The following is a 12,001-nucleotide window of genomic DNA, read 5'->3' as shown; positions in this document are numbered from 1 at the left end:
GAGTCAGAAGAGACCTCCTTGATACAAGAGAATTTTACACTATCAATGCAAGGCTGATGCAAAAAATTCTCCAACACCCTACATTTAAAGGGTTTGTGAATCAAGGGATACATTGTCTATCAGAATAGTTGAATGGGAGAATTCAAGAGAGAATCCCATACTTGTTTGACAGGAGAATTTTATAATCCTATATCAGTACTTGATAGACTAGGGTTTTTTACAGAGAATTCTGTATTATTTGATGGGAGAAATTGACACAGCTTTGTTCTGTCAATTGATGTTGTGACTGTAGATTTGGTGTGCTGCTGGAGTAAACTTGACTGGAGGAAAAACAAGAGACGGTGGCTCTATTGTCGGTGCAAGTGTCTTTTACTCTGATACTGAAGAAAAAGATGAAAGTACCGAGAAAGACAACAGCAAACCACAGGGTGATCTGGAAAAATTAGAAAAAGAAATCAAGGTAAGAAGGAATATGTACAGCCAGTGTTTTCTCTGCAAGTTCATTGAAAGCGGCAGTTTGTGTTCCATTCAACAAAATTTAAGGGGGTAGACTCAACATTTTAGGAGGCAATGTTGATGTTGATTTTGCTTTCCTAGGAAGTGCTTCCCCAATATCATTACAATCGTCAGCCAGTTCAGTTGTGTCGTCTGTGTTGCATACAGCACCCCTATCATCAATATCATGTTTTCAACTTGTGATATGCTCTGCTGCTCTCCATCTTCTGTCTATTTATCACCCACAGGTTTCCCCCATTCAAAATTTGACGTATTTGTTCCCTTGGACACGATTTGGTCTGAATTATAGGTGTTTTAAATCCATGAAAATACTAGTATGCATTTCATTGTGATTGAGGTTGATCATCACCGCAGTGTGCCCACACAATGCTGAAGCTGGAATTTTCAATTATTCCGTCATTGATACAGTGTTTCAAGTTCTGCTTTCAACTTTACTGCTTTCAAAACATGAACATAAAATTGCACTAGTATCCATGGAGATTAAACTGTAACTACCTTTGGCTATTCTTTTTGATTAGTACACTCCACATTATGAATGTCACTAAAGCTGGATGACAGGCAATATTTTGTCTTTTCCAAGGGAGTATCATGACAAGAAACAACAGCAAATTCACAGATCACTACACTATGTGCTTGGGTCACCATCATAGGGACATTTTTACTTGCAGTATTTCGTGCGTGATTTTCCATGCTGTCAGTAACTTTTTCGAGGCAGACAATGGCTTGAAATGCACAATTTACACAATTTTGCAGTCAGGAGAAAACACTGTATAGCAGTTCAAATTTCCTCGAAGTGCTGCCAAGTATGGCCATCCCTGTTAAGTAGATTGAATCAAAACCTATAGAACATGTCCTGTGTAAAATTTGTTCATTTGGAAACTCATTAAAACCATAGGCAAACACAATGTTTTCTGACTTTTCAACCCAGACATTCATAAATATGAATATTTTCACTGATGTGATATGGTTTGATACAGAGGTGTCTGTCACAGTGATATTTTGTTATACCTCAATTTTGTATGCTAAGTTGAGTAACTTGACATTAAAAGTGATCATTTGTTTGTTGAACAAAAGAGGATCTGTACACAGACTTCATTTCATCCCTGTTCGTGTCTATGATATTGATGTGTTCACAGGACCACCAGAAAGAACAAGAAGGACTGTCTAAACAGAATTTATCATCTCTTGCCTGGATTTGTACAAGTACACATTCTACCAGTAAAGTTACTGTCATTGATGCCAACCAACCTCAGAATGTGTTAGACTCCTTCCCAGCATGCAATTCACATGTACTTTGTATTGCCAGTGTACCAGGTAATGACAACTCTTCCTTTATGATTCTTTTTGTCTTGATGCATGCAACAATATCACCTCAGAGTTATTGATAGGCTGTGTAACTGATTGTAGTTTTAACACAAAATCAAACAGATAATTATCTTTACTCTCTTTTAGAAAATCTGATATAAAACAATAAATATCTGTTGACAGCTTTCTAACAATCTTCAAGAAAAAATGACCTGTCTTTGAATAACTTTGTGCTGAGAAAACAGACATTTTGTGTCAATAACTTACTTAGTTTACGAAAAGAAGCCATGACGTTCATTAACTAATTGAACATACATATTGACAAATACTTCAAGAATTTCTATTGATAAATCTTGCATGGGTGTTTATGGGTGATGAGCACTTGACTAGGTCAAAGTTAACACATTCACAGGGGCTACAGAGAGTGACTATCCTGCTGGTGATGACATACTCAACTTAGAAAACACAGAAGACAGTGCAGTTAATGAGAGTGGTTTAGGTCACATTACTGTGGTAGCTGCATCAGCTACAAGTTCTGATGCCACACCAAGAACTGCATCACCAGTGTCTTCAGACAAAGGTGAGGGGCATAATTTGAAAAGAGGAGGGTGGTTGTACTCACACGGGACTCTTGCACTGGTGAAGGAGGGCATGGTACTGTATGTGTAACAAAAAATTCTCCCTCATGATTTGAGTGAAGATGTTGATGCTTTCTCAGAGTTCTTTTCAAAGATTTTTTTGTATATTTAAGAAGGCATTAAACTCTTTGCCATATCTATAGTTCAATCCTTAATCCATAATATTGAACTATGAAAATTGTCAGAACATTAATAAGTAGCAATTTATACCTCAAACTTCAAAAGTTATTTCGGCAACTCACTGGTTGCCTTCTTCATGGTGACAGCCTTCATGACTGCAGCGTACAGGTGTTTAGGCCTGTCAAGTCATCATAGTGAATATATATCAGTAAAACTTTGAAGTTTGAGCTCCCACTTATAGTTGCCATTTTTCTACACCCACTGTTATGATTGATTGTGTGGTGATCTCCTGTCCTCCATTGACAGCTTCAATTGTTGTTATTGGACAGATTCTTTTCTGAATACCATTCTCAATAAAAGTCTGTAGTGAGAGGCTTCTATGGTTTCACAATGCAGGCAAGGCATTTATAAGTCCAACACCAGCAGTTATTCTTGCATGATGTTCACAGGAGATCTACCATCACCGAACAAAGGAGATTACAAAGCAGATGTCAGTGCAGCCAACATTGCTGGAACCAAAGTAGCATCCGTCAGTGATGCTATGGAGGCATTAACAGAAGCTGCCACAGCTCCTCCGTCACAGGATACAATAGGTATGGAAGGTATGATTAATGAGGAGAGTATCACCGGAGAAGATAGTGGGGAAACACGGGAGCAAGGTATACAACCAATCATCCCCTCAAACAGGAGATGTTGTACAACTCCTTTATCCTACAATCTAACACACCTCTACCCATTTCCAATCTTTGCTCAGTTCCTTAAGTTTTGTGTTCCCTTTAGTCTTCCCTACTTACACTTTCAGCACTTTCCTTGGCTAATAATTCTGACACCCTTTAAACCTAAACCCTTCAAACCCACTACCTTGGATACTAGCACCCTTCAAAACCACAATCCTGGACACCAGCAGCCTTCAAACCCGCAATGCTGGACACCAGCACCCTTCAAACCCATTACCCCGGACACTAGCACTCTTCAAACCCACAACCCTGGACACTATCACCCTTCAAAACCACAACCCTGGACACCACAGCACCCTTCAAACCCACAACCCAGGACACCAGCACCCTTCAACCCACAACCCAGGACACCAGCACCCTTTATTAAACCCACCATGGACACTAGTACCCTCAAACCCCCATCCCTGGACACTAGCACCCTTCAAATCCACAACCCTGGACACCAGCACCCTTCAAACCCACAACCTGGACACAAGCACCCTTAAACCCACTACCCCGGACACCAGCACCCTTCAAATCCACAACCCTGGACACTTGCACTCTTGAAACCCCCAACCCTGGACACCAGCACCCTTCAAACCCACAACCCTGGACACCAGCACCCTTCAAACCCACAACCCTGGACACAAGCACTCTTTAAACCGACTACCCTGAACACTAGCACCCATGAAACCCACAACCCTTGACCCCAGCACCCTTCAAAACCACATCCCTGGACACTAGCACCCGTCAAATGCAAAAGTCTCTTCCATCATACCCATTGTATACAGCTTTGCACTTCCTGTGTCACCCAGTTCCCATCCTTCAATCTATTGTCCCAATCTGTCAGCATGGTACAGTACATGTCTCCTAATCTCAACCCAGGATACACTGTATGCCCTGTAAGTCATCTCCCTGTATCCCTTTCCCAGTGTCAAGTGTCACTGTGATTTCAAAATGTCTCAGTGATTTCCATGGTTAATCTGTTCAACACATCCTCCAATAGCCACATGCAAATCTAAGACAGGATATGGAGTATGCAAGGTAATTTTATGAAAGATTTTGTGTCAGAAAACAGAAGTGAGTAAAAATCAAATGTAATAAACTGTAAATTCATTTCACTGAACATGTGTTTGTTGATATTTAAATCTCCACCTTTCCAGCAATGTATTGTCAGCATGCTTTATCAGTCTGATATGATACCATTTCATTGTAAGTCATGAACATTTTCATTGAGAAATGTGAAAAGTCATACCTGTCATTGGGATGTGCTGAGAGAATTATGGAAATCATGGCGATGATATCCCAGCATGATACAGAATTTCCATTTTCAACAGTGATCATGTCAACTGTAATGGCTTTAATCAGACACATTGTCCTCACCATTGTGCAAGACAAGAATCAATCATTATACAGTCAACATTTATAAAAAATTTGACCTCTCCATGTTAACTTGTTTGTTGTTACACGTAAATGTGGCCAATTTTGCCTTTTGTGTCAGTTATATGCATCCTGTAGAAATGCTTGTCAAATTCTCTTAGTAAAGTCAAAACAACTAAAATCTGACTTTGATCTAACAATAAATGCCTTCCTAATCTGAAATGTATGTTGAACTATTATCTGTTAGGCATTGTCTCTGTAATCAACTACCATATACTAAGTGAATGTTCTCTCACTAATACAGGGAGAAGTAGGCAAGGTTTTTCCAAATGCACTACATTTCCTAAATTAGAAGCAGCTAGATAGAAATCTTGTTGCAGTTCTTGTCTGACGTCATAGCACAGTGACCACACCATAGAATCCAATGCACATGTCCATGTCTTGCTTGTGTGTTTGTCATGAATCCATACTTCCATGTGTGTTCTGTCTTTTTTGTTCCTTCCGTTCATGAATTCCATAATCCAGGCAGCGGTTTTTCAGATCCCCTGGGTGCAACATTTGGAAAGCAGCGTGAGACTTCCGGTGATTTACACAAGGATGGTGTTTCAGCGTTACCAACAGAAAATGACTTCATGTATGTTGAAGTTGAGAAAATGAGCAGTGTCCTTCCAACAATGTGGCTAGGTGCTCAGAATGGATGGTAAGTATTGTCATACACACATCCTATCATGTATGTAGAGACAGTAAATAAATGCTGTATGATTGAACATACCAGCAAAAAACTGTTCTTTAACAAATTACCAAAGGAACTGATACATTCTGACAATCAGTGTTGGTTTATTAACAGGATACATTGATCACAAGAACTGCTGTAGAATATCACTCCTGAATTGTACTGCGCAGTCTAGTGGTTCAGATTTCAAACTTACCATCAAAACAGTTCACCACCAACTATTCTCTAGGTATACTGTACCTTTCTAATTTATACCCTTCAATACTGCAGCCAGTGTACATCTTAACCTCCATGCTATTAATTATAGTTAATGTTTTGTCACTTCCTTGTACAAAGCCATATTAACCTATCATCAGAAATCTCCAGTATTGAGTATCTTTTATTAGAGTAATTAAGCAATGCATGTTTAAAGCTGCGACAGGATGATAATTTATGTGCAAGTATTACAGCAAAGTTGCTATTATACAAATCTATTGCAGTTTATACGTGCATTCTGCAGTTGCGCAGTGGAAACGATGCCTCCATTCCATTAAACTGAAAGACTCCATCTTGGCCATTGTGTAAGTAAACATTACTTTACTTTTCTTTCCAACTTTACCAAAAATACACACATGTGCATTTGGTTATACAAATTGTGTTAAATTGAACATAAAGAACTTTGTTTTTCCCTGATTAAGTGATGGTAATTCACATTTCTTGCATTCATCCTTCTAGCTACAGACTAATCATGTCATAAAATATTGTGTGGAAGAAAGGTCAGTCAGAATGTGTTCAATATGTTACAGAGACAATAAGAGAGATACCGAGTCATTTTTATAAGACTTACTTCTTTGAACACTCCAATTATCACCTGAGTTTATGACTTCATGGGGCGTACCTGTTATTGTCTTGCAGTCATGTCAAAGGTCGTGTGCTGGTTGCCTTAGCTGATGGTAATATTGCTATTTTCCACCGTGCAGAAGGTAAACATTATGAGACTGTGTATCTTATGTTGATTTTTAATGTCCACTTATCCTGAATAATTGCAAAATATTAAAATACTTTCATGCAGAATCTTGACCACAGCAAGTAATGTATTCAAACGTGTACAAGAATTGACTTCTCTCCACTTTTATCTCTACCAGTAAATTTATCATGACATATCATGACAATTTACTGTGAAGTTTTAATATCCGGCTATCCTTGAAACTTCCTGTTTATTGGAAATCTTGCAAGAAAGCAAGATGCAAAGTGTTTGTTTAATGAAGTCCCTTGTGCATTAATCTGTAAGTCATTGAATTCTGAAAGTTTAGCTTGAAGTATACATGTTTATATGAATGGAAATAGGCTTAGTATGAAATATAATCCACATTTAGTGATCATATGATTCATGTAAGACTTTGTTTTAATACATCTGTGATTGTGTTAGTCAGAAAGATATTGATATTTGTCAATTTTGTTTTTGATCAACAGACGGCCAGTGGGACCTGCGTAACTATCACCTATTAGACCTTGGCAGACCTCATCATTCTATACGCTGCATGGTGGTTGTAGGTGACAAGGTCTGGTGTGGATATAGAAACAAAATTCATGTCATTCAACCGCAGACTATGAAAATAGAGGTCAGTTTAGAACGTTCTTTCCAATTTCAACTCTGTCGCAGTAAATCTTGCATTATTGACCCTTTGAACCCGGTTCGGACAAAAATGTCTGCAGGATGTCATAGGGTACCAGGGGGTCAGGGTGTAAAGGGTTAATCCAAAAAAATGCCACTTCAATTTGTAGAAATAAATACCATAGATTTATGAACTGTATAAAAATGGTAAGCTGGCACAGACTATGAGTAAAGAAATGAAAATACTTGACACTTCAGTTTGTAGAAATAAATACCATAGATTTATGAACTATATGAAAGTGGTAAGCTGGCACAGACTATGAGTAAAGAAATGAAAATACTTGCTCTTCAATTTGTAGAAATAAATACCATAGATTTATGAACTATATATGAAAGTGGTAAGCTGGCACAGACTATGAGTAAAGAAATGGAAATACTCTGATTAACAGTTGAGTTTAGTTTCAACAGAAGTCAAGAAACATTTCTAATATCTTACGTAGACATCATTTTATGTGTTTCCTGCATTTACAATTTAATGTAATTTTGTCATGTTCTCAAAACAACATCCAAAACTGACAAATAATTCATTTTTCCTCAGAAATCATTTGATGCTCATCCAAGAAAAGAGAGTCAGGTACGACAGTTAGCCTGGGTTGGAGATGGTGTCTGGGTCTCGATACGACTTGACAGTACATTGAGGCTTTATCATGCACATACTTACCAACATCTTCAAGATGTGGATATTGAACCTTATGTCAGTAAAATGCTAGGTAAGTAGAAACATACCAGTAAATGTATGAACACAAAGGTCAGCCTTTTTAACTGAACTGTTTTGTAAATGAGTGTACATGTATATGCACAATGTTTATAAATTCAGAGTGGAAAGGATAGATATCTGTGTAATTATGCAATATTGTAAATACAATGTACCAGGGTACCAGAAGATATGTTTTGGAATCAGTACTTTTCAGTGGACTTTGTCAGTGCAGTATTATCTGAATAGAAGATACAGACCATGCACTGTCTCTGTGAAACCAAACCAAGCTAAGAATTGCAGCAATGATTTCTGTTATTGAATAAACACATATGACATACATGTAGCAGTAACAAGATATCTTCAGAGACCCTGTTTTAATGAACATGTTTTTTAAATCTTTAGAAAATAACTCTTGTATTTAAATAGAAAACACATGACTGTAAATTTTGTTTTGCTAAGGAGAGGGATTGTCAATGTCATTTTGTAATATTCAGAGTCTGGCAAATATGCTTTGATTGGTATCTACCACATACATTTACCTGGCAAAACTTTGTTCTTCTCCATAGGTACTGGCAAACTAGGTTTCTCATTTGTTCGTATTACTGCCTTGATGGTTTCCAGTAATCGTCTGTGGGTTGGTACTGGTAACGGAGTTATCATATCAATACCTTTGACAGAAGGTAAATGATAAATTCATCATTGCTGTCCCTTTGAATTGCTTGCTATGGACTGTATGTAAATCACTCACAACCTATATGCCCTTCTATTGTAGTATTTTTAGGACTCTGAATTTACCAGTTTAATTAAACACTGTGTAACAGTCATTTGTATTCAATGAATTCTTTGCTTAATTGCCACTGTCACTCTCTTTCAAGCAAAATATTGCTTTTTCTTTCCACAAAATGTTAAAATCTCAACACAAAACACCAAAATACCATAATGTAAATTCATGCAGGGGTCATTAAAATGGCATATTGGGGTGAGATTACTTAAGGACAAAGTAGTTTGTCACAAATTTGTTTTTTGGTTAGATTATTTTGAAAACAACGTGATTTTGGACGAAATGACAGCAACCCAAATTTTTCTCATGAATTCCCATGTTTGTCTTTCTTCAGCAACAAAACCTACACTAGCTGGAAGCGCAGGCTCTAGACCAGGTGGTGTGATACGTGTATATGCAGATAGCAAGACAGACAGTGTTACACCTGGTAGTTTTATACCTTACTGTAGCATGGCTCAAGCACAGCTCTCATTCCATGGACACAGAGATGCTGTCAAATTTTTTGTCGCCGTACCGGGTGAGTATGACTTGTCATGTGTTTGTCAATGTACACATGGAACTCTGCGTCATGTGCTTGTCATTGTACAGGTGGACTCTTTGTCAACATTTTGAAATCAGTCTGCAAAGATCACTGTCAGATCAACATATTGAGGAATTGCATCTCAAAGACCTGATATTATCAGTTTGCTTACAGTTTCATGCATGATATCCTATATTTATTCAATTATAGTACCCTGGTTTTGCAACAAAAAACTACGATGCTTTTGTTGGGTTTTATACTTGAGCAGGGTTTTACACTTGAATTTGTATGGTGTCTCTAATTGAACTGAAACAGCCAGAAATAATCTTATTGATTAGCTAGTACAATATCCCATGTTTTGCATGTCGTATTAATAGGTTGTTCATTCATTGACTGTTTATTCAGTTACATGCTCAGCAAGTTTTAACTTCATCACATAGAGAAAAAAGTACTCACTGCAATATGCCACAAAACCACACAATTTTATTTGCTTATGGTCATTCTCTTTCAAATAAAACATATGGTGTATATTTTGATAAAAGTTTGTTATTTAAAGTTTGTGACTGATGTTCTGTGTTAATGTGTTGGGATTACTAATTGTCATTCTGGTAAACCTCTGTTTATATTTCTCTGTTTTTGTTTGCCATGATGTTTTATTCAAATGCAATTGCCTGCCATGTGTGTAGTATACAATATTGCTGTATTTCTGTGTAATATCAATGGTTAACTGATTAAGGTGCACCTTGTCAAGACTTGTGCAATGATGTATATTTTGTATCTTTTGTACTCTATCGTAGAAACCTTCCAATGTCTTGCTTTGCTTTTCTCTACATTTCCTTTTCGGTGAAGATAACGTTGTGTCAAAACTTTGCACTGTAGATTTCAGTCCTTTACAATATCAGTGATACCCTGTCAAAGAATTTCACACACAACAAAAGAGTAATTCTGCATATCAGAGGGTAATGATAGTTGAATGCATAAAATTGTCTTTCAAACTTAATATCAGTACGTGTTTGTTTGTACTTACATAAATGAGTATGTCTGTCATATCTTGTGATATGATATTTCAAATTGTTAAACTTACTTTTGATTTGTTAACAAATGCCTACAGAACTTTTACCATTGTGGAATGGTTAGTACCCCTTAATATTCTACAAGTACATTTGGATTTAAGTACATTTATTGCCCATATTTTGAATCTAGGTGACTTTGCTTAAATATCTTTTAGTTTGGTGTCTTTTTGGTTAAGTTTCTTGCATAGGAAGACCTTGAAATCAAGTCCTATAAAAATAGCATGGCACTGTTCTTTCGATATTTTCCATGGATCTTGTCAAATCAGTAGAAACTGCACAGATTACTAGGATGCCCCACAGATACCATTCAGGGGTTAATATCCACCCAACTCAATGAAATTCAGTAATGTATAACATGCAGCAAAGTCTATTGACAAATTCCATGCTAAGGTCAGTTTTTAGAAAATCAATACTGCCAAGCTGAGCACAAGTATGTTAAATTCTTGTACAAAATATGGGCAAAGTCGTTGAAATACATGTGGTCTAAATGTCACTTTCTACTGATATGGCAGGATGGTCGGTGACAGACTATAAAGGAACAGAATCAAACTAGAAAAGACCAGTTTGGATTTTTATTGATATATAAATGTATAGAGAGGTTTCACAAAAATAATGCCTGTCTATCTACTGGAATTATTAGTTATTCTCATTTTGTTTATCATGTCAGTTTATGTAAAGGTATAGTAGGTGTTACTTCAAACAGCTTCAGAGAGTGTTACTGTTACGTAAACATTTTACAGATATCAAGTGATAGGTCAAATTCAAAACATTTGACATCTTAGTAATACCTGAGTTTTCCTTATAATGAAATTTAGAAAACTTCAGTCCTAAAATATATTGTGTCAAAGGTTTTGGCAAAGATTTTCACAAAGCTTAAAAAATGAGAGTGGAATGAAAATAGCATTGATATTTCACATCTCAAAACTTTTTGATGTGTGACATCATAGATAATATTAATGGCCCCAACTATATCCAAGAGATTTCATGTAACATTCAGGTACTAACAACCTCATTGCCTGCAATTTTTCTGCCCTTTATGTTTATTCATGTTATATTTCTCTCTCCGTAATCTTTTGTGGATTGATTTTATGTATTTGTTTGTTTGTTTGGTTTTTTTTAGCAATTTACTATTCATGGACAAAACATGTACATTAGAAATCCACTGAAGCAATACGTTAACAGTGGTATTACAACCAACCAGCTACTAGTATTTAAAAAATGATAATTTATGTCTTGTCTCAAAGGAAAGCTAGCAGCACTACATTTTTTGACAGGATTTAGTGTTAGGTCATCAGGAGTACCCACTTTACATACTTAAATCTTCATTGTGTTTTTTCTCCCATTTTTTTATATTTCTATAAATTCATATGTCATCTCCTAACAATGATGTTTGCTGTCCTGTAATGGATTTGTATCATGTGAGTACCATAGAATGATTGGCTGAAATTCTATACAGCATGCTGCAATCATATCCATTATATTTGTCATCCTCATTCTAACCAACTAAATTCTTCCATTTCCAAGATAACGTTTTCCCAAACCATATCCATAACCTTTACAAAGACAATTTGCTTTGCCTATAGTGATAATTTCATACTACTGTCAATCTCTTGTAACTGTTTACCTATGTATTAATGTTGCATTGTGTTTAATATCTACTCTGTACATAATTGTTTATGGAATGTTGTAGTGATATCACACACTGTTTCTAAGGACAAGTGTAAGGATTTTCACTCCTAGAATTTCAAAAAGTAAAACATGACAAGAAGTTTTGGTTTGAAGATTTTTGTCATCGACTTCCAAAATTTCTGTGTTCAGAAGGAATGCAAAAAACAGGAGTTGGCCAACAATCAGAAAAATCTAGTGTT

At 36.5% G+C, this 12,001-nt stretch overlaps 1 protein-coding gene across 1 annotated transcript in view; it reads left to right on the top strand.

The window, feature by feature from the left end:
• LOC139131995 (C-Jun-amino-terminal kinase-interacting protein 4-like) overlaps positions 1–12,001 on the top strand; it is a 49,013-nt gene that overhangs the window by 31,344 nt on the left and 5,668 nt on the right. Inside the window, 12 exon segments of the mRNA XM_070698349.1 lie at positions 293–460; positions 1,653–1,830; positions 2,234–2,401; positions 3,029–3,238; positions 5,201–5,375; positions 5,888–5,968; positions 6,303–6,370; positions 6,861–7,009; positions 7,601–7,772; positions 8,326–8,439; positions 8,875–9,057; positions 10,172–10,192. Of these exon segments, the coding sequence (XP_070554450.1) occupies positions 293–460; positions 1,653–1,830; positions 2,234–2,401; positions 3,029–3,238; positions 5,201–5,375; positions 5,888–5,968; positions 6,303–6,370; positions 6,861–7,009; positions 7,601–7,772; positions 8,326–8,439; positions 8,875–9,057; positions 10,172–10,192 (1,687 nt within the window).

This window comes from Ptychodera flava, chromosome 4, assembly GCF_041260155.1.
Source record: "Ptychodera flava strain L36383 chromosome 4, AS_Pfla_20210202, whole genome shotgun sequence".
In the NCBI taxonomy this organism is placed as follows: Eukaryota; Metazoa; Hemichordata; class Enteropneusta; family Ptychoderidae; genus Ptychodera; species Ptychodera flava.
Note: the sequence above shows the minus strand (reverse complement) of the source record. Positions and strands in the feature narration are given on the sequence as shown.